The following is a 23800-nucleotide window of genomic DNA, read 5'->3' on the forward strand; positions in this document are numbered from 1 at the left end:
TCATCTCTCTGCTGATTTACAGTCTACATTATAAGTACATCGTAAATTTGGGTACCTTTATGATCCCTTGGCATGTTGCAAGAGGAAGCCCAACTAAACTGGTCCCATTAATGGACATAATTTGGTCTCCAATGCTTAGTTTTCCTGAACGGGCTGCGGGCCCTCCATTCATCATGTTAGCCAGGATGACAGTGGGTAGAATGGATCCCCATCCAGACTCCACAATCACTACCCCAAGAATTTCTCCCTTCTGTTTTTCTAGCTGGAGCTGCAAACAAACAAGCAAGCAAAGTCAGTGCAAGGATAAAAACCCTGCGAACAAAAAGATGATTATAAAAGCTTATAAAGATGATTTTAGTAGCAGTGCACTCATAAACTGATGTGTCTGGGATGTCAAAAACATCTTTAAAATGCAATTATGTTTCCACAAGAACTACATTTCTCTATGGAAAAAAAAGAAAAAAAAATGGATATGAAATTCAGGTACTAATTTACCTCTTTGCAGTTTTCTGAATTGGAAAAGTGTATGAGATCATCATTGTACATCTCCTGGGTATTGATGATGTCGCTGTACTCCTTCTGACTGAGATCCTCTGGGTTAATTCCATTGGCTCTTAGAAACTCTTGGTAGGCCACACTGAAAGCCTGACCGATGGACTGAGCTATCAGCTGTGCCTGGAATGGGAAACAAAAGACAGCTCAGAGAAAGGTCTGCACAGGGGTTCCTGCTGAGGCCACAAGAAAGATACTGGGTTTAAGGACAGTCAAAATAAAGAATGACTATGAGCACAAAGTCACTTAAGGTCCGTTGGGTGGAGAGCAATACTTACATCCCCAAACAACCTGCAAGCTCTATTTGAAAAGACATGCGCCATTCTTGCCCTCCTTCCAGTGGGCAGTGCAGAGCACGGGCGCTGCTCAGTGCAGGCCAGGCCTTAGGGAAGAGGCTGCCGCAGGCTCCGCGTCAGCCCCTGCAGATCTGCACGAGCGACAAGAGAGCCGCTGCCCCGCGGGCCTTCACGGACACGTAAGCGTCGCTGCTTTGTGCTGCCTTCTCACCTGCTGCTTCTCCACCCTTCCACAGCGCTGCAAGTGCCACTTCGGCAAACCACCCGCTCTCCCGTTCCTGCCGCCACACACGGCGCGGGTCCCGCCGAGCTGGAACCGCCCTCGATTCCCAGCGCACTCAAACAACCGCTACTCGTGTCTACACCTCCTGGCCAACAGGGACAGAGCACGTGGACAGTCTGGACTACAGCCTGCCCAAGGTAAGCACAGCACCTCACGAGCTTCCATGTCTTTGTTGATCCAGGGAGCGTTTTCCACACCTACAGTGCACGGAGTCAGGTCACTCCCCCCTACAGCGGGCCATGAGAGTCAGCGTTAACAGCCATCAGTGTTGGGATGCACTTGCCGTAAAATGACAGGTAACTGCCATCATGGCAACACTAGTGACTTCGCACTTTCAATTATTTTCTAGTTCCACTAGATGGCATTGGGCTCAGAGAAACTGCCCCAGAGGTGAGGATTTCTGTCCAGCTGTTTTCCCCCCAGCAGCAATTTATTATTTTCCTGTTCCAAGTCTGCTGCAAATCACAGGAGAAGGCTGAGCTCAGTGTTATGCATTTGTGCTTTCCAGGAACTGTGTCTGTCATCAGGGAATATGAGTAACCCCAATGATCTGAAAAAGGAGCTAATTGTATTCTGCAATGTAACTGGCTAAAAATAACAGCAGTCAAAACTGAGGAAAAAAAAACGTTCTGGAAATGCTGCACTTTCTCAGAGAGCAGGCAGCTGGTGGGTGCAGCTGTGCATGCACACTGCCGCTCTGGACAGCACTGTACCTTGTTTGCTAACCTCCTGTGTGACAGAGTGTAAAGTGTAATTGTAAATTGCAATTCTTTTCTTTCTTCCCTTTCTTTTCACAATCCACTGAGGAGATACTTCCCTGTTTCCTTTTGATGCTAACAAGTTGTTTTCTTTTTTCATTTGAGCTGGAACAAACCAAATCAATCGATATGAGTTGAAAATAATTCTGGGCAATCAAGATATATGCAGGCTAACCAGTTACATGAAATTCCTTATTTTAACACATCTTCTCAACTCCTCTTTGTTAACATATAATAATCAATATACCAAGTGGTGTGAATATCAACAATACAGAAGTCATCAAGAATGTTTTTACAACATAAAATTACTAAAGTTTGTCACCAGTCAACTCCTTTTTGCTGTTTTCTGTCTCCAGGGTAATTGCTTTCTCTGCATTTCCTTCTTTGCCTTCCCCTGTATTAGCTCTCCATTTGAATGCCTCAAAAACAAATTGTTTGGATGTCATCTTCTCACAGGCCAAACTGCTTTAAAATAATGAAAATGTTTGCTTAGCTCACAAAATAAGAAACCTGTAAGATACAACTGCCTGAACAAATGAACCAGATTTTTTTATTACAGAAATTGTGTTTAAAGCTGTTCTGTACAATGATGGAGAGAAATGCTAAGTTCTGCCTATTGTTTGTATCTCAACTGTCTTGTTCTTTTCAGTTTTACTAGCCTGGTATTTTTTTCATGTGTGTTTTAGATTAAGTTGAAGTTTCCAGGTCAGACAGTGTGGGATGCAAATATCCTCTCTTCAGACACAGAAGCAAAGCTGGAGAGACAACAGCAGCAAAGCAAGTTCATCTGTGCCGGGCACACGAGGTAAGGGCAGGGCAGCCAGCGGCTCCTCCGGGCGCGGGGAGGGAGCAGAGCCCGCACGCACAGCGGCTCCCTGCCTGCCCTCTGGGTTCCACCGTGGCTCCAAGCTCCGTCATCTTTTCCATTTCTGAACCTGACTTCTGACGTGGTCTTTTCTTTTAAAAGGGAATTTTAGTGGAGAATGTTTCAGAGCTAATATGGCATTGCATTTTCAGAATGTGATGGCACAAGATGACTAAAACAATGCTTTCTGTTGTACAGCTGTTGTTTTGAAAGAGTTCTTCCATGTATTCTAGCCTTTTATTTGAAAATTGCTAAATTCTTCTGGTCATGAAGAAGAATTTCTGTAAATACAGGGAACTAAACTTTCCTAGCCATTACATTTGGACAAAAGCTATAATTCATAATCTTTGCTACAGCTAAAAAAGAAAAATGAAAAAGAAAAGGGGCTGGAGCATTCCTAAATGTCAGCAGAGCGAGTCACATAGTACACATACCTGCCACAGGTAAGTGAGCCATAAGGGAATGAATGGGTAAAAGGCAACTTTGTGCCACATCTGCCAAGTTGGTAGAAGATGATCTCAGCAACTTAACCTCAGTTCAAAAAAGGACCTAACTGGTTCCACCCCGCTGGATTTCCAAAGAAATGTGTGTGTCATTACGTACCAAACAGCTGAACTCCAGGATGATTGAGTTGATATACAGCTATTAATTTTGGCCATGGATGGCCATGGAATTTCAAACAAATCCAAGTAATTAATTCCCAAAATATTTGGGGAAACATGGTTGAAAGAACACAAATGATTCTAGAGCAGCAAAGTCAGGTGCGAATGAAGAGTGGGTATTTTGGGACTAAGAAGGAGACGTGAAAGATTTGTGGAAACAGAAAATGCAGATAACAACAGTGACAAACAGCTGGCCAGTCCTTGCACCAATCAGCTACAGTTTCCCTTAGAAAAGGATATTGACAGCAAAAGTGCATTCAAGAGATTGAATGTAATTTCAGGGATTCTCTAAATGATGTCCATTGTTTAAAGAGAATTATTTCAATGTACTTACATCCTCTGATTCAAAGACGTGGCATATCATTTTGTATTGCTTCTTTCCTTCCTGAGCACCAGGCGTGGTTTCAATGCAGTCTTGGGAGGCTGACCGTGGCATGCGGCGGCGCGCCATGAGCACCACGATGTTACCGATATCAGCAATGTACGAGATCGTACGCAGGGCATGATCCATCATTGTTTCCTGCGTAAAGCAAAGAGAAATAAAGACATTCTTCATGCCTGCTATTTTGCCACAGATGTTGAATTTTCCCCCTCCTGGAGGGCCTATTGCTTGAGAATGACAACAGCTCTGGACTCTTTTTATAGAGACCCAGATCCAACATCGCCTACACAGACAATAGACTTGAACCCGGACTAAACACAAAGTGGCTGTTGGAGAAAGTGTCTTCAGGGGACGGGTTGCCTCAGCAAAGGCTACATGGTTGCTACTGCAAAGTAATAATAAAGATCTATACTAATATGAACAATTTCATGCTGTTGGAAAATTACATTTCATTTTTGTATTGTTTTTTCTAAATGATGAAGATGCATTTCGCAAAGACCAAACTGATTTTTGCAAAGTGATCTGTAGATCAAATGTTATATTGTAATTTTCTGAATTGTTTCCTTTATCATGTCCTATAATAGTGATAGGATGTAAGATGTAGCAAAGGTATTATTTTCTTCCTTTGGTAAGGGCTACGTAGGCAGTATTTCACCTTCTCTAAAGTTAGAATTGCTAGTATTTTTTGTGATTACTTGCTCAGTAGCTCAGATCAGTTCATCTGTGAAGTGCTGAGAGGGGTTTAGTCCAGTGCCCAGGCTCACACAAATACTCCAAAATTTGCTTAACCGGCTCCTGTGCGTAAAGTCAATGCTGGCTGGGTAAAGTCCAGACACTTGAAGGAGGAGATAAGCTTTAATGACTTGCTAGATCTGACCCTGTCCAGGTAACAGCTGGCCAAAATTAGGCCCTGCTTGTGTCTGTCCTGAGCTGCTGGAGTTGGACCGCGTTGCAGCGGGGCTGTAAGCAGATGAGCAGCTCATTGCACAAAGCTGAGCGTGAGGGAACATGGTATCTGGGCAAAACACGGTTTGACCAGCATAATCCAGCTGAGGAGGTTGGGCTCAGCCAGGGTCAGGCAGCCAGCTGGGGAGAGCTCGCTCGGCTCCAGCTCCCTACGACTGGTTTTAAATGGGAACCGGCCCTCGGGCCTTCCTAGTGACCATTTCTGACCTAAGAAACCACTGAGGAGAACCAGGCCTGAAGCGTCTTGAAACTTCTTGCATCAATCTCAAATCCCTGAGCTCTGCATCCCTTAATTACTTGAGCCTTTCAAACTCTATTCCGCTTTCTGATATTAGCAGGGTAATCCCAGCCTACCACTTCCAGACATTTTCCTCATAGGAATATGTCATTATACAATGACTTTGATTAAGTCTTCAATTAGCTTGGACAGATGAAAGCTGAGTGCATATTTGCAGTCAGAGAAGGATGTGTTGTCACTAGACTTATTTTATTTCAGATATTACTGTTTTGTTTTTTGTTTTTCCTCTAAATTTTTATGTTATTGAGCTCCAGTTCATGCTTCTGTCATTCTTGTCTTCTGTGAAAGAGCAATGAGCTCCCACAAGGAAGAGCCTTCAAAGGCATTTTATAACCTTTTCTTTGCACCACTGGGTATAAACTTGTACTATATACTTTTAGTTTGTAAATTCAGCATTTAGCATGAATAAATTTATGTGTATCAACAACTTGTGGTCTATTTTTATTACAAGTTTTTTGATACATGCAAATAATATCATTGTAATAAAAAAATGCAGTGTTGCCTGTGTTACTGTTAGAGTGATGCTTTGAAAGGTGAAATACTTGGACTGTGAAGACAAGCAGAATGATTTACTTGTTTACACTGATCCTTTAGCTAACTATTTGTACCTTCATAAAGGTTTTATTCAAGATCCTTTATAAGCAAACTAAATTTTTGTTCTTAATAAAAATAAGTAAAATACCACAGTTTTTCTAAGGTCCCATAATGGTGTGTTGCTATGGAAGATGTTCCATATGCAAGAACCTTTCATGTTTGAACTGAGAGCTTTAGGAATGCGCATGCAAGGAGTTGACAGACTGTATTTCCCTTAAGTGCCTTGAAAAAAAATCCCCATTACTGAAGTCAGAGTGTAACAAGGGCGGAAGAGAAATTGCTAAAAGAAAAGGTAACGTAACTGGTGTTAGACAAAGCGTTAGAAAAGTCTCCTCGCTGTAAGAACCCACAGGACTCGTAGAAGGGTCTTTGCTCCATCCCTGCCCAGCTCCCTGTGGCAGAGAGAAGGTGCCGGGAGCCTCGGGGGGACGCAGCCTTGGTACCAGCTGCCAGAATAACCACATGGCCAAAGAGCTGGTGACAGGTCACGGATTTGGCCTGGTGGACTGAATCTAACTCATTGACACTGGTTGAATATCCTTATGTTAAGGTAAATAGAGCCCAAATCCCATTATGGGTTAAACTGGATGCTGCCAACTTTAAAACCTTATGCAAAGTGAATAATTCTATTAAAATTAAGCATTTATTGAAACAAAGAATCTGATTTCTGAGCTATCATGAGAGTTTTATGCCTTCAAACCATGCTTTGTTAGCTTGGTTTTCTGTAATTTCTTTACCTATCTTGCCATTGTAGAAATAAAGTATTCTCTGCTTTAAGAAATGAAGTGTGCCATCTGCAAATTCCCTCTTGCTGGGGTCTGTAGTCAAGTCTGGAGTGTTCTCCAGCCTTTCATTAGTTGTTCAAACTGGAAACTAGAAACATAATAGTTTTATTGATCAAAACAGGTATGGATGCTTTTTCCCCTAGGAAGCTGTTGCTTTTGGTCACTGTTTGGATAGATCACTGCCCATTTCTGATGTGAACCACAGAAAACCTGAACGTAGGTTTGCTGTTTTTTTTAACCTCCCCTATTTTGCATCCTGCTGCCTGCAGGCTACTGCTTCCCTGTTCTCAAGAAAGCCTTTTTCCCCTTTGATAGTGGCTCACAGGGTGAACGTGAGCACCCCGCTGCGGTCCGTAACCACGCGCCGCGTGAGGCCCCTTCTCACCTCACTGCGTTGCTGGAGGTGGCAGGCGGGCACCGCGGAACGGGTGAGCAGCCTGCAGCACAGGCTGCCCCTCCCGAGCGCGGGCAGCTTGAAAGGACACCTGTGACTGAAACACCCTCCTCACTGGGGAAGGGCTTCTCTTGATAGCTGTTTTTCCCTGAAAAAACCATCGTGGGGTATGAATAATATGAGATTTTCTCATCATTTATTATAAACAGCCAGGTATTAGGTGATTGTTTCTTGAAAAGATCTCTAAGGTCTAAAAGAAAAAGATCTTTTTCAAGTTGAAAAGAGTAATTGTTTTAAAAATTACAGAATTTAACTTGACAGAGGTAGAAAAATAACCCAAATGACTGCTTCCTAGAATCACTTGTCTCACTGGGAAGAATCACTACCCATAAAATGATTTTAATAATTCTTCTCTGTCTTGAAACAAAATGTTCTATGCTTATCCCTAAGCTATGAAATGTGATGATGGTTAAGAGGTGGTTGGGGGGTGTCTCTAAGGGTTTCAGGGGCTTGGTAGGTTTTATAGCAATTCTCTTGCTATGGAAAAATGTTTTATAATGGACATCTCTCAGCAGGGTCTTGGGAGCTCTGCAGAGGTAATTGCTTTTCAGCAGTCTGCACTAAGTATTCTGTAAGGGTGTAATCATACATGCAATGTTCACAAGAGTGAACGGACCCAGCAAAATGAATGCATTTAATCTCACCTGCCAAGAAATTCTTCCTCTCCTTATCCATCACTGAGGAGGTGCTCAAAGGTCTTTACGTTTTTCTCCTCTTCCCTAGGGGTAAAAGTAATCCCTCTCTCCCTTCATCCCTCCCTCCTATCTTTTTACTTTCTAGTACAATTACATCTAGGAATAAGGCAAATAATATACAGTGACCATAAACATGTGTAGTAGTCTTTCCCTTGTTATTCTCCCATGTATCTCTCCACTTCTACCCATCTGTTCCTGTATTCCTTTCCTCCTGGTTTCCTCCTGATATTCCTTCCCTGGTTTCCTTCTGCTTCCATCCATTCCATCCCCGCTATCCTTATACTTGTCCTTACAAATTCAGCGTCTCCTTCACCACCTCTGGTCTAGCTTCTCCCATCCGGATTTTCCTTTACCCAAATCTCCCCTCCTCTGCAGAGGCCTCTCTCAGACTCCCCTGGTGCTGGACCCTGGAAATCGAGCGAAGACTTGAGGAAAAAGCTGAAATATTTTTCCACAGCTTTCAGGAGTACTAGACCTGGGGCAGCATGAATCATACAACCTCACAGGTCAGAAGATATTTTAGGACCATTCATCTATCAGGGACTGGGCCCGTTTGTCACCGAGGGGCTGCCCTGGTGAGGAGCAGCCGTGTGGGCAGCCCGAGGGCTGATCCTGCCCACGCGCTGCCCGCGGCCGGAGCCAAGCGGGGCTGCCCCTGCCGGGGCTGCTGCCTGCGCTCGAGGCAGCAACCCAGCATCCTGCTGCCACTCTGCAGCTTCGCAGCCTCCTTCTTAACTGGGAATTATCCATATTAAATCAACTACTGCCTCCTGAGAGCAGTACGATGCTACAGATGGGTTAAAACATGGCAGGCACACTGCAAAAACAGGCTTTATATAATTGATAAAGGCAAGAAAGAGCAGATTGCCCCGCCAGCTGCCTCGCCAGCTGAAACAGGCCATTTGCACCAAGGCAGGAACTGCACCAGCACTGAAAAAATATAACCAAGGCACAGTGCAAAAGCCTGGCATAAAGCAATGCTAGAGATTTATGAAAATAAGTCTCTTACAGCTCTCTGAAAGGCCCACTGTAAAAAGAAAAAGGAGAAAATGTGCAGAGCAAACTTAGGGCACTTGTAATTGCAGTTACAATCACTTCCAGCTGCCTGGTGAACAGCTCCCAGCAGAACCTTCCTCACGGGCTGCAGCGCCCGACAGCCCCGGGAGCCCCAGGGGAACAGCAGCTTTGAGACAGCGCCTGCCTCAGAGCGCTTCCCTGCTCTACGGCCAGAGGGTCTGGCTTTCAGCTGAAAGGCAGAAATATCTAAAGAAGGAAAATGATGATTTCTACTGAGATTAGTATATGATGTCCAAAGAGTAATGCAAGATTGCTCCAAACAATTTTCCAAGTACTACAAGATGAATTTTCTTGTGCCCACCTAGTTTGGGTATATTTAGCATAGCTAAGCACTTTTGAAACTGATCTTTCTTTATAATAATCTGGTGTTTTTAGCATATGCAACTACTTTAACATAAATAATAATTTGTTTCCAGCAAAGACTTTGGTAGCTCAAACATGAAAAAATGGACATTAAATGTTAAAAATCGCAAGATACAAGTGCCTTAAACTAAGCAGCAAATGACCTTCCTGTTAGCTAATAAATTTAGGTAGTAAAACTCTTGCAGAGAAACAGGGTAAATACATGCTGAAAGACTTCTGAATCTTTTTTTTTTAAATTGAATTATAGATTCCAATGATATGCATTTTCCAACATATCAAATAAGTAAAGCTGTTCTCATTAATATTATGTTGGCAAATGGCAAGTGTAATGGCAATAATGTTTCTAAGCATGCTTAACAATGCTCTTTTTGAATAGTTTCACAGCAGCAAATTTATCTAAGTTCAGTAGTTTCCCTCAAACATTTCAAGAGCACAATCTGATACAAGGCTGCGCAATCAGCATTATTCTTGCAGATTTTTAAAACATAACTTACCTGTGTGTCTGCATTTAAAACTTTAATTCTCTGTGTGGAGATGAACAGATCCACTTCAGTCAACGCCTGGGAATCTCCCTCTGAAGTCTAAAAGACAGACACTTTGTTATAAGGGGAATTTTAATTTCCTCTTTGGAATGACAAATTCATGATCACTTGCAGCATAATGTGATGTGAAGCAATTGCACTGTAAAACCACTACGAAGACAGCTATCCAAAGGTGTTCCCAAATACATGCAGAGAGGGTGTTTACTGCATAGAAAGAGTGAAACGAACTCCTGTTTCATGGCTAAGACTGAATCTGCAGAGCCCGTGGGACTGGCAGCCCGGGCTCCAGGATGCCCTGTCTGTAGCCAGCGCGGAGGAACAGGAGCGGCTCCTTCCCCACTGCCCCCTGTGCCTGCAGCGCTGCGGGCACCACGAGCAGAGCTGAGAAGGTGACGTCCCCACCGCGAGGTGCCGAGCGCGGCCGTCCCCAGCGCTCCCGACAGAGACGCCGGCTGATTTCACAGAGAGCCCCCCGAAAGGTGACTTGTAGGGGCCAACTCCTGAGCGCTGTGAGGCCCCAGCCACGACCTCCTGGCACTGAGTCCCCGGCCCTGCCTCTCCCTGTGCTCAGCCCCGGCCCCCGCCACGGGACTGGGCCGCCGAGGATGCGCCCGCCGCCCGCTCCGTGCTTGAAACCGCTCTGCTCTGCCCAGGATTCATTCAGTTTAAGTTCAACTGACAAAAATTGTGTCTGACAGAACACAAAGCAGCACATCGCTGTTGCAAAGACTGCGGCACTGACATCCGAGAGCATCGCCAGCAAGGTGGATTCCACTGGTATTCCTGACAGCTGCGTTTGGCTAAGTGAAGTGTATTTTCTTTTTTATCTGGGTGAAATGTCTCCTGTATGAATTGCTCCAGCTACTACTTGATACAGTTATTATCTTTTGTTTTTAAATATCCACAATTATATATATATATATATACAGTAAGTCGCAGGTGTAGGAAATAGATTACACAGAATTTACGGCTTCTCTTAGTTAATGAACATAAACATTACAAAAATCTCCTGGATAACTCTGGCTGCGTCTCTGCCCTGCACAAGTCCCAGCTCTAGAGCAGAGCAGCAGCAGGCAGGCACTCTAGCGAGGGGACCACGAGGAAAATGAGTTCATCTGATTCCATCCCGTGTGCTACTACTAAACAAAGAAGAAACCAAAATGACAACTTTATGAGGACCCAGAATGAAAGACACAACACCCCATGGGGAACAAGTACAACAAAAATGTAAGTAAGCATTAGCATTCAAGAAAAACAGTTTACACACCGCTTTTTTCTTGATTTTAGCCGCCTTTTGCATCCTCTGAGGAGTAGCATAAAAAAAAAGTGCAGACAGATGTACACACAAAGAAAGAGAAAACACAGTGTGTGAAGTCAGGGAAACCTTTTGACTATGAATCCAGACTGTTAAAAATTAAAAATTTGGGGACAGTAGGGGAAGGATGTGAAAGGGAGATTGTTTATATTCTATGCAGCTGGGAAGCATATTGGTTTTAATGGGGTTATTCATGTCGTTGACTGATTATAGAAAATACCAAAGAGTGTTGTCTGGTAACGGCTGCTCATTACATCCACTCTGCTGAATACTCAGCAACCTAAAATGACAGTACATGCACTATTTTCAGCTCAAAGTTTTCTATTAATATTCTAGTCATATTAATCGTATGTCTACATGTCATTTTTGAACTAAACATAAGTTAAATTCTCTGCCAAGCCTATCTGAAGTAATCAAGTATTATGGTAGATTTGTATTGCTACTAATACACAAAACATTTTTTAAGGCTTTTAGTTTAGGTTTTAGGTTTAACTGCAATCACTTACACCTTGAAACATTGCAACATCCTAAACAGAAATTCCTAAGGTTGGAAAGTTTAAGGACCTCCCTGCCTTTCATTCCTTTCTAAAGGCCAAATCCATCATCTGTCAAGATGGTCTCTAGACAAGGATTTTCCTACATGGGCCCCCTTCAAGAATTTGCAATTTTTACCAATTAAATATTTTACTCAATAAGCATTTATTTTTCTAATCAACAGCTACCTCTGTCTAGCCATCTGCTTAAACCAATATTGCATTTATAGTAATACCACCAAAAAAAAATCTCCTATTTGGATTATTAACCAAAACAACTACATTTTGCTGCACATCTCTCTGAAGCATTCTATGCTACATGATTCACATTAAAGCTGATGGCATTAGATGACACCAAATGCAAACATGAACCTTCTTGCCCTCAAAAAGTAACATTTGATATATTCAGAGTGATCTGCACAATTTGTAGTAAGTTTCAAGATTTAATGATACAACAAGAAAACCCCAAGCAACTATCCCATGCTTCCGTGCACTGGAATATTTTCTAATTGCAATCTGCAATTTGTCGGTAACACTTCAATTCCTCATACAGCTTTCAAACAATGAGATTGCCTCTGGAATAATCCACATTCCGTGTCTCAGAGGTGCTGGACGTGTTTCAGCATGAGGCACAGGACGGTGGGATGACACTCAGAGAGCCCAGCCTGCACGGGGCGCCTGGATCAGCCCTCGGCGCGTCTGGAGGAGGCGGCTGCGGAGCGGAGCCGTCCCTACCTTCACGCGGCTCACGGCCTCCTGCGCCTGCATCATGCGGATGTTTTTGGAAGGGTTCCGCTCGGAGAGCAGCTGCGTGGAGCCCAGGTAGTTGGCTGCAAAGATGATGCCATCGATGAGGTCCTCGGGCTCGCAGGGCCCTGGAACTGAAGGACACGTCACGGTTACGGCCCCGCCACGGCCAGCACCGACAGCGACGGCTGCACGGAGGCGTCACGGCCGCAGCAACCTCGTCCTAACGCCTCCTCCGATGCTAATCACAAGAAACCCAGTGCAAAATAAACGGAGTATTTAGAAACTATTTGCTGTGCTGCACTACAGAACACGTTGCCATTATTTACAACTTCATAAATGCTCGTAGGCTTCTTTAGCATAACTCTATTTACATGTGTGATTAAACTAGACTTGTGCTTGAATTCAGATTTGCGTTTCCGCATTTGGCAAGATGTTTGAAGAAGTGCACAAGCATTAACTCAGGCAGGAACACTTACTGCAATGGGGACAAAAGTGGACTTTCCTTCAGCAAAGGACCACCATGAAACTTAAAAGCTGAGAACAGGGCAGTCACCAGGGGCAGTTATGGAAAAGAAACATATGGAAAGATCAAGAAAAAAATTGAAGTAAAAAAGAGAGGAAAATAGTGAAACTTTTAAAATCTTGGGTTTTTTAAATTTTAGCCTTGATTCAACAGAATGCCTTTGCATGTGCTTAGTATTAATTACACAGTGACTTTGGTGGTAATACATTAACTTGTATTTCACAAGCTGTTCTTCATCCTTTTTGAGGATGAAAAAGGGGGCAGGGAGAAGAGAAGATGAATAAAGGATGGTATTTATACTGCACTGGGGCTGTGCTCATCCCTTTTATTCAGTCAGTAAGCTTTACATCTAGCTTGATTAGATCAGCACTAAAGAGCAGTTGTTCCCCAGTTGGCTCAAGTCCCTTGGCTGTAAATACTCCCTGCTCCCCAACAGTTTTATAAAAGGAATTGGCTTTGAGCTGTATCAGCTTGCCAAGCTGCTAGCACCTTTTCTTGAAGGACATCCATTTCATGTGTGAGGAGGAAACACTGAATGGAGATGCTAATTAAAAAAAAAGTTTCCTTGTACAGTGGATTTGTTTAACTTCTTTAAAATCGATTGAGCATGGAAATTAATATGTGGAGTTGGAAAAACAAATGACAGGCTACATTGATGAAATTATCTGAAACAGTGCTCTATACACATATCCCTTAATGAGCACTTCTATCCTGTGTTTTCCTGTTTGACTTTAGACAAACAGTCCTTCAACAGAAAATATATTTGATTAAAACAGCTAACTTTCTTCTTTGGGAAAAGCTGCTCCCATATTATATCCATGCAGATCTCACATTCGCTTGCTGTAAACGTCAGCCCCTTGCGGAACAAACCAGCCTTTGTAATGCAGTAATCAGAGTACATTTAAAAAATGAAAAATAAAACAACTAACAGCCCTACACTCTTCAGAGACCTAACACTAACTAACAACACTTGCACAAAATGAAGCTATTTCTTTTGCTAGGAAGCACTGCAGTTGCAAACCCTCAGAGGATAATTCTATACAGCAGGAGGAGCTTTTGCTTTCCATCACAATCCAGCAAAGTCTGCATCCTCGTTATAACTCAGGATAGAATTCTCTGAAATCTCAAATTCCCAGTGTCTTGGGAAGAATAAGAAATAGCATGACAATATCCACTGAAAGTGTGAGAAATCTCAGTCAAGCCCTCGGGAATCTACTAATTAAAGTCACTGAAACTCTTCATGAAGGCCAAGTTTTTCAATATCTCAAAATACCATCCATGTTCTGCAGTGCTAATTGAATGAATGAAATCAAACAAAATGAAACTTCTACTAGAATTCCCCTTGCTACAGCACTCATCCTGTTTGCTTAAATCTTTGCACCATTTCTCTTTACTGTAGGCGGATAATGTATTTTACGAAGTACCTTTTTTGATGTTATTCAGGTTATGTCTTTTCAGGCCTAAAACTCTCATATGCCGCCACCTCTTTCAGCATGCAACGAAACATAGTAATATTGCATCATGTAAGTATCTTGTTTCAAGAGAGAAATTAATTAACAATGTGAATTTAATGTGGATTAGTTAAACTTCATTAAATACCTACAGCAACGCTCTCATCTAAAATTAAAGTGGCTTTAATTTAGTTTATCTTCATTTGCTTCAGGCCAAGTAGATCAGGCTAAATTGAATCAAGGTTGCTTTAACTTTGAAATATAGTTGTCCATGTAATGTGTAAATCAGCTTAAGTAGCCTCTTTACCGGTTAATTTAGATGAACTTTCCTGTGTTATCTTTTACTTATGAAGCAAAATAAAGTTGTGATTCTTGACACAAATTCTTTTACAGTCATTAGTTTGTCAAGAGAAGTCTAAAACTCTAACTTATATTGTTGCAGGATTTGCCAGCAAAAAGAAGCCGTGCTGGTTATTTCAAACAGATCAGCCTACTTTCTATGAAATTAGTGACTATTACAAAGGGAACAAGACTGCTTCTCCTGTCTTAGCTGTTTTTTGACAGCAAAAATGTTTTTTAACTAATTTGTCTTTAAAACTTCTTGAAAGTGGAAATAACCTGAGATTTTAAGCAATTTTATTATTTTAGGCTTTTATTATTTTGGATGCTTTAAAGTCTACTTTCTTATATTGTCTCTTTATAGCATTAGCAGGGTTTTTTTTGCAGAATCATTATATCAGCAACAAATCCTGGCAAGCTGTGCATCTTTCACAATAGCATTTTAAAAGGGTTATAGCAGTAGCTCATACAAAAAGCTAAAAGTATGACGGGCAAAAAATATTTCCAACATACATTTCTCATCATGAAGGAAACGGAAGCAACTGTCAGGTAAGATAAAACATCTGTTGGAAGGATGTAAGGAAGGGTATTGAAAATTGGCAGGGTCAAGCTGTGTTACCCAATTTTATTTATTTATTTATTTATTTTCCCTGTGACAGCTTTAAACAATATAAAAATGCAGAATTGGCCGAGGTCCCAGCTCATCAGAGCGCTTAAGTGTGCCCTTGACTGTAAGCAAGTGTAAGGCTTACTGATGAGGAAGGGAACAAGAAAGAAATACTTTTGAAAGCTAACGATGAGTTTGGCTTGAGCAAAGACTGGGATTTTGTGTTGGGTATTGATATTTAGACATTAGTTAACTGTTTCTGAAAAATTTACCTGTAAACTTCTGCAGTATCCTACCAATGTAATAGAGGTTACTTGGTTTTCTGCTGATCTATTAATGGAATAAGCACACATTAAACATATTTCTAGATCAGTAGACTATGTCAGTATCTAAACATTTTTACATTTTTTTGTATTCATAAAATAAGAAAAAAAAACCTCAATAATTCAGTATAACTGAATTTTAAAATCTCTCTGAGGGACTTTTAAATATATCTACCTAAAAATCACATTAACCACAGAGTTGGACATCCCTTAGGGCCCTCGGCTTGTTGCTGCACAGCCCCAGGCCGCACAGGGCCCCGAGCCCTCAGGGCACCCACCAGGGCCATAACGGCAGGGCTGGGACAGGGACAAAGCAAACGGCCCAGGACACTCACGGAGCAGGTGCTGCTCTCCCAGCTCCCTGTTCCGGCTGTTTGGCCGGTTCCACCCCTGTCTGACTGTGCAGGGCAACAGGACTTGTGGTGACAGGCCAAAAAGAGACAGGAAAAAAGCCACAACCCCTGAACACAGCTCCAGTTACCACTACAAGCCTGTTAATGGCAGGACTACTGAAACAGTCAGAATAGCAAATAGGATAACAGCTGTAATAGCAGAGGGACACATTCTCAATACTGTGATGCCTATTTTTTATGTCCATACTTCATATGCAAAAACACCATGCTTGGTGAAGATCATCAAACACACAGTGTTAGCTGGCTGACAGGGGGCCCTGCTCCCTTTGAGACTCCAAGTATGAATTAATAATAAAAATTGTGTTTTTTCTTTGGACTCATACACTAGTGTTATTACTTATCAGGAGCTCCTAATGAGCTCAATACTTCCTTATATTAGAAAATGCTATATAATACATGCAATAGAAAGAAAACAGAAAGCAACAGACAGCTTATCCTCTCATATTATGACATTCAAGAAAAAAAAAATGATTTAACTAGAAAAAAATATTTTATGCTAACAGGTTCTCAGACCCCTTTCTGCCAGAGCAGTAGTGAACTGATTGTTAAAGAAAGAAAAAGACATCACCTTTTCATCCCAATACAATGAAAACATTTGATTTTATCTGCAAGTGCAAAGTGTTACATTTTTTAGCCTTTTTTTAAAAATTGCTCCACTCATGCTGCCTTCCCGTTACTGTTGTCCACTCCACAACCAGTAGCTGTGTATTATAAAGGATCAGCTTGCTTTCTTGACTCCTCTGCCTTCGGGGAATGTATTTAATTTACCTCTATTTAGGGCCTGTTAGCCAGTACATGCCAAGCGTTCTGTGTAATTTCCTTCAGATGTCAATCTATGAAAAGGGGGCAATCTGTGAACTTTCCATTTGCTCTGGCTCTTGAAGGAAATGACTGAAAACAGAATCTGCTAGTCAAGCTGATGAGATCAGGGAATAAGGGGAAAATGTATCGAACAGGTGCATTATTCTAAATGGCAGTAAGGTTTTCTAGAGGTGTGCATTAGAAATCAAATTTTTAACATTCATCTATCATTCTCATTGCAGGGAAGAGTACGTCAGAGCAGGTCAAAGGGGCAGATCTCTACGAGTTTCCCACTGCCCTCAGTAGCTGTCTCTGTGTCCACTTTAATCCTTCCAAAATGCTCCTCCCGCTCATCGCCCCTGGGCTCCCATTGTCACAGGTTAGGATGAAAGTGTTACGTGCTTCTACATATCCTATATCATGAACAGAACTGGTGGTTTATTTAATAAAACACCATTTGGTGGTTTGGGTGTGACTGGATTTAAGAATTTGATTCTTAAATATATTAAAACACTTGCTTCTGTTTTATACTCCTTTAATTATGAACCATGTAAAACTTACCATCAACAAAACTTGGAAATGAGGACACTTTCTTTGTCTGTTAGGAAAGAAAAACAACATGGTATAAATATAACAAGATAATTTTCATGAATTTAAGTATAATTCATATGATATTTAAATAGTTGAACATTGTTTGAAAAACATTCACCTTTCTCTATAATTTCAGCATAGTCACTATACAGAGAGTACAGCATAGTGAAGCGTATTACATTACAGTGATTAAGTGCAACCTGTTACACAGCACTTTCACCCTGAAATCTCAAAGCATTTCAAACAGGTTCAGCTGCACAAAACATCAGCTGAGGAGAAAAGTCTTCCACACTGCTGTTACAGGCCACAGGCTAAATATGTTGTATGTTGTGGAGATATCAGATGTCTCCTTTTAAGCCTGAATATCATTTCATTTTGTGCAGCTTTCAGCTCATCCTGCATCTTTAGCGTTTTCTCTGCCTCCAGCAACAATGCAAAAAAAGGCAAATTGGAAGTGCTCTCCACCGTCCTCGTGCTGCCGGAGCGCTGCGGCGCGAGCCTGCAGGTGCAGGTGCCGTGGGCAGCCACACGACCGGCTGCGGTAGCCACACGAGCCCGCAGGTGCAGGTGCCGTGGGCAGCCACACCAACGGCTCCGGTAGCCACACGAGCCCGCAGGTGCAGGTGCCGTGGGCTCCCACACGACCGGCTGCGGCAGCAAGCACGGCCCGGCCCAGACACCTACCTCGGGGGTGTTGTTGTTATCGACGGGGCCGTTGAGGTCAGAACGTTGTTGCTTCCTTGGCTGCTCTAAACCATTGCACATCTACGAGAAAACACAGAAAGACTTTCAAAGCCTCATTTTTTTCTTTTACTTTTCTGAAAAGGTCAAAAACAAAGCACAGATTTCAGGGGAAGTCGAAGGCACAAAGACAGCATTTTTGCACTGGGAAATATTATTTTTAAGTACATTCAAAAAGTGTATATAGATTTCAACAAGATAAATATTCTGAGTAAAGATTATATCCATAGGTTTAATAACACAAACCTAACAAGGATAAGTTATTCCCTAAAATAGTAGGATTAGATCAAGCGTGCTTTAAGCAGGTAAAATGACATGGTGATATTGAAAACAGATTAATTCGTAAAGAGTGACAGCAAATATGTTAGCTCCAGTATACAGCACAGAATTTTAATATTTTAAAAGCTCTGTCAGGGCTGATTATCACATACTTGACTGAAATGAAAATGCACCTGCACATCAAGAAAGAGCTGGTTGGCTGGGTTCCTCAGCACACCCTGCCTGCTGCAAACACCACAGAAACACGGCTCTGTCACACAAGTTAGATTTAGATGCTCTCATTCAGCTTATGTACTTACGATCCCTGGGGATCGTAAAAGCAATTCTACTTTCTGGTAGTAGTTGCATATGTAAACCCATATAGTCGTAATGTAAAATATAACTAAACATTCAGACCACATTTCATTTTTGTGCTATTTATAGCACTGAAATATACTGCAATTGCTGTTTTCAGAAGGACTTCAGGAATACAGAAACAGGCTTGTTTATTGTTGGCTAGTCACATATGTAGTACATATGTTATTGTCATGTACTAGTTGGGCTCCAAGGTTATGAGGTCTATGTAGAATCCGTGCTGAGCTGGGATCCATCACATCACCTCTGCAAGGAACTGCATAAATGGTTTTCATTTTGTGTATGATGGGGTCTGTATATGATGGCAAAGTTGGTTTTTCTCCCATCTTTCTCCTACACCATTAGGAGCCCTGCTCTAATGAGGCAGACTTGCAGGTACATGGAATTGCTCCCTTCCCTTCAAGCATCTCTAGGCACACAAAAATGTTCTGTCTCCAGCACATCTATTAATATTTTGCTCCTAAAAAGTGTGTGGATGGGGGGAGAGGTTGAGGTTTTCTGAGAGCACTTATGGCAAAGGGAGGGGTCGAGTCAGGGGTCAGGTCCAAGACTGGGTCTGGGATCAGTTCCAGGATCAGCTCCAGGGTTGGGATTGGGGTCAGGTCCCGGGTTGGGTCCGGGTGCGCTGTGGGGTCTGGGGTTGCGTCCAGTGTCAGGTCCAAATGAATGCAAAGAGATCACTTAAAGATATTACTGTCCTAGAATTAGTCTTCCTACTTTGGTTTCTAAAGAGACTTTAACAATAAAATGCATTCATTTTGCCTTTGTTCTTAGCATTCAGACCTTTGCTTTAAACTTGATACAATCCCAACTGCTGGTTAACTGCAGACAAGTTTTCAAATATCTTGGACCTTTTCAAATGTTAATGGAACCAGTTTATTCTTTCATCATATTTATAATGAAGGTAAAATTTTGAAAGTTTAGCAAAGCTTTCTTACTTGCACTGTACTTAAGGTAGTTTTGATGGGGTTTAACTTGTTATCAGATATTCTTTTTAGCATAGTGACGTGATACAGAATCTTTGTTCACCCAGGAGTGCAACATAATGTTCTACCATTCAGGCAGAAGTGTCATTTTAGCTTTCACTGAGATTAGGCAGCAGCAGGGCAGCTGGGAGGCTCCTGCCTATGCTTCTCAGAGGATTTTGTTGATGTTTTAGCTGTACCAAATACTGGTAGTGGTACCAAGGTCAAGATATGCCCAATCTCATACAAAAACACAATAACATGCAAGTGCCTCTTGCAGTAGCTTTTAATATACACAGCACCTAGTCCTGGCATGCATCCTACTGCAAATAAAAGGAATTAAAGGTAATTGGCCATTAAGGCAGTGGAAGAGGACCCTTACTGGAAATAAATTTCCTCAATTATCTTAGTGCTCAACCCCAACTTTAACTTTCTCTCCAGTGTGTCACTGCGAAAAAGTTACAGAATGGAAAAACAGTGCAAACAACCCAGTTTTGCCTCATTTATCTGGAATACCTTGTTTACAAAACCTACTGATAATGCAAACCCCTTCATTCCTAGTTCTTTAACTTTACATCTGGTACATCTTTCTAAAACCACAACATGACTGTATAGCTGTAGAATGCACTATACACTAAAAAAAAAGTATTGCCCTGGGTTTCTCCTGGAAATCAGCAACCCACGTAACACTTGCACAGTGCCTCCATATGCCTCTGCACAAACAGGTCCTCATACCTGCTCCTGCGGCCACTTCTGTCTGTCCTCAGGAGTTCTCGACTTCGTTTTAAAGCCTCTGGGCACGTCCCCACTCTGCTTCGACGCAGACGGGATATTCAGTGACTTTGGCCTCCCCTCGTGCCTGTTAGCACCGTGAAGGGCTTCCCCTTTGGGACAAGTCTCTTTATAGTCGTGTGGCAAGCTCTCAGGCCCAGTGTGCTCGGGACTCATTTCGGCCGTGCTATTTATGCTGCTCATGCTCATGCTCATTTTAATTTCTGCTACGATCTGGTCAATGTCCTCTTCCTGCTCTTCCAGCTCCGCATCCTCTTTTCTAGAGTGGTACGGTGATATTCCCTGCGAATTTCCATTAGCCTCTGCTGGGTAATAGTCCGGATAGCCACCTTCACTTTGACAATATTGTACGTTCTCTTCTTGGTCTTGAATCTCCAAGGAAGAGACTTCATCCTCCAAAATTTGAACACTATTATCTTGACCCTCCTGCCACTCTTGCCTATCTGTGACCTCATTTTCATCTTGGTGCTGGATTTTACTTTCAGCCCATTCTTCTTCTACAGCTTCCTGACACTCATCCGTTTCAACATGGTGCTCTTCATGGGGAGCATACTCTTCCCCATTGCAGTCCATTCCTTCCAGATAACTGTCATCCTCTGGACAGTATCTAATATAATACGTGATACCTTCCTCCTCTTCCGGCAAGCCTTCATCATAGTCCTCCTCCTCAGAGGTGTTATTCACATAGTCTGAGCTGGAGTCACCATCTCCGCTATGATCATTGCACTCGTGGTGCCCAGGAGTGGGACTTGCCTGTCCCAGGGTTGTGAGCTCTGCCTCCTTCGCTGGGTACTCGTGGCCGGGACGGTCGCCGTCCTCGCCGTGCGGCTCGCGGCCGCGCGGGGACGCGGGGCAGGCTCGCGCCCGCTGCTCCATCATGGTGGCGGCCGTGCTCTGGCGCTTCCGGTTTGCCATAGCCAGCTCCTCACACGACCATCATTCCTGAGGGATCCCTGCAGGGGAGATGAGAAACGCACAGTCAGGAAAGGTCCCTGGCAGAGATTAACAATTTTAACGGGAAACAGAGAGATGGATATATTTTATTGTAGAAAGGATGTGTTTGTAGATATTTAAACAGATTCAAAGACACCTCCTTTAATGTTCCTGTTATGGAAGCATGGAATGAAAATAGCAACTGGCACACTGAAAGGAAGAGATAAAGAGCAACTGCTGCACCTGGGTTTAATGTGATCCAGTGTAGGATCTCTTCTGTCAAACTGACAGAAAATTAATCCTGAACCTTGACATTACTTCTTCACTTCTTTTTCTTGCAAGCAAGGAGTCATAACTTTGACCCCCATTCACTAACCAACAGTTTATATAAGCACAAGGTTATATAAGATATATGAAGAAAACATGATTCTAGACAAGCTTGACAGTGATCTGCTGTGTTCAGGCAAGCTGGATATGGGAAACAACATTCACTCAGCATGTGCGTCCTGCACCATGTGCCATGACCACTCTTGGATGCGCGCACGAGGCGCGCGGAGCTGCTGCCACTGCAGCAGTGGTGGTTTCTACCCGGCTCTACTCCAACATGCTCTGCGGCAGCGAGGGTAAGAGCAGCACTGATGGTGCCTGCCGGATTCAGGGGGCTCTGTTTGTCCATCCTGCGCCCGCGCCGCGAATCCCCCCCGCAGTCTCCCGGGCCACCCTCCTGCGCTGCTCCCTGATGCACTTTGGGGCTTCCCATGGGCAGCCTGCCAGCAGACCCGCACAGTGCGCAGCAGGGACGCCCCATCTGCACCAGCGGGGCAGGAATTCAGTGGCCGGTTGCACAGCGCTCTCTATTTTAAAATACTGCAGTTCAAATTTTGTTGTTGAAAGCAAAACACGTTTTTTCCCAGGTCAAAATGCCTAGGAAAAAAAGAAGTGAACTTCCAAAAAACACTTGCTGCACGGGCTCCGCTAGGCCTGTTCTCTGATTTACAGGGGCAGTTCCCACTTTACAGGGGGCGTTTCATGCTTAGAAATGCCGTATCTTCACAGTTATTTTTCTATACGACAGACTGCACAACGCAGATCCTCCCTTTCATACTCTTCTGCAGACAGAGGTGGTTTCAGAACTGGACTTCAAATTCTTTTTATTTTTTTTAAAGGATATGCATTCTGAACTGTGTTTTTGCTTTTCTTTTTGTGATATATAACATTTGCCCTGCTTAGTGTAATTTAATAAGCATTTAAAATGAGCTAACTGCCTTGTGAATTGCCTTCTGAATGTCCTCTAAAATTGGCATCCACCAACAGAAATTAAAAATAGCACAGATGCAAAGTTATATTAAAGATAGTAAAATCCTCTAGCAATGTAAAAAATGGCAAGATAGAGCAGAGTTCTATGCTCCTTGAATATATACCCCTGTAAAAACTGCAGGTTTTGTAATTAAAATGATTAGCTATTTTCTGCTGAAGTGATGAAAATACGCATAATCACAGATTTATCTATCAATTGTTGTTGATGTGGTTTAGTCATTTGGGAGGTTTAATTCCACAGTTCAATAAAGAAGAATAATCGGTCTGCAGTGCTAGATCCTCATTGTTACTTGAGGAAAGATTTTTAGGACCAAAATTGTAGGCTGTGTTGAGGAAAGACCTGGATCTGTGTTGCAGGACTGTGAACTGACTGAAAGAGAGTGAGCCTGGACTGTATGACTACAAGCACTGCAAAATGATGACCTTGTTAATAAACCAGATGTGCTAAGGCTGGATGGAGGGAGAACTCCTTGTTCAACAGAATGAGCCGAGTCTCGTCTCCAAAATTAAGTATCTATGGAGTATCTTGGCTTGCAATCATTCTGATCCAAGATATATTTTTAAATATTCAAAAAACATTCTCCATGTTTTAGCTACACTCTTAGTTCAAAACACTCTACTGGCTTCAACTTATAATTTATTCTATAATGAGTAATTCCATAATGTTTTTAATCTTTTCTGGTGACTATCAAAAGTACTTCCTAATTCTTTGAGAACAAGGGAGCAGTATCACAAGGTCATGGTGCAGCGTTATCTTCCAACACCACCACAGTTCATTGGAACAGTTTTATCTCCTGATTCAACTAAAATGCATTTTGGCTACTATGAGACAACTTAAAATTGTTCAGTTACTCTGGTCCAAGTTCTAGGCCATTTGGAACGGATTGTGGAAACCTATAAAATGTTTTATAGAGCCCTTTATAGTGCTGCCTACGGACACAACACCGAAGTCTGGCAGCCCTTCCAGCTCCTGCTAGTTTGTATGCTTTCCATGCTCGTCTTTTCCAATTTCCTTAGTAATATTTTATGTCAATAGCAAGGTCAGGTCCCACCCTCACTTAGCACAAGACCATCACAGATCACTGTGCACATAACAGAACATTAATTTTCTGGAAGTAACTATACCATAGGGAGCTTTATTTTTTTTCATCAGGAATGCTGTGTTATGAACTACTACTGACCCCGAGCAGCTCGTCAGGGA

The 23800-nt window shown here is 42.5% G+C and overlaps 1 protein-coding gene across 1 annotated transcript in view; it reads right to left on the bottom strand.

Moving 5' to 3' along the window:
- Positions 1 to 23800, bottom strand: part of APBA2 (amyloid beta precursor protein binding family A member 2) — a 72596-nt gene that overhangs the window by 9448 nt on the left and 39348 nt on the right. Inside the window, exons 2-10 of the mRNA XM_088520108.1 lie at positions 20293 to 21302; positions 17903 to 17983; positions 17189 to 17225; positions 12156 to 12301; positions 10840 to 10875; positions 9525 to 9611; positions 3751 to 3936; positions 496 to 675; positions 56 to 268 (exon numbers count right to left, since the gene is read on the bottom strand). Coding sequence (XP_088376234.1) covers positions 56 to 268; positions 496 to 675; positions 3751 to 3936; positions 9525 to 9611; positions 10840 to 10875; positions 12156 to 12301; positions 17189 to 17225; positions 17903 to 17983; positions 20293 to 21264 — 1938 coding nt within the window. The 5' untranslated portion in view covers positions 21265 to 21302. The remainder of the gene's footprint in view (positions 1 to 55; positions 269 to 495; positions 676 to 3750; positions 3937 to 9524; positions 9612 to 10839; positions 10876 to 12155; positions 12302 to 17188; positions 17226 to 17902; positions 17984 to 20292; positions 21303 to 23800) is intronic.

The sequence above is a fragment of the Tinamus guttatus genome, unplaced genomic scaffold, assembly GCF_059628265.1.
Source record: "Tinamus guttatus ecotype Peru unplaced genomic scaffold, ASM5962826v1 Tinamus_guttatus_pri_ptg000004l, whole genome shotgun sequence".
Lineage (NCBI taxonomy): Eukaryota > Metazoa > Chordata > Aves > Tinamiformes > Tinamidae > Tinamus > Tinamus guttatus.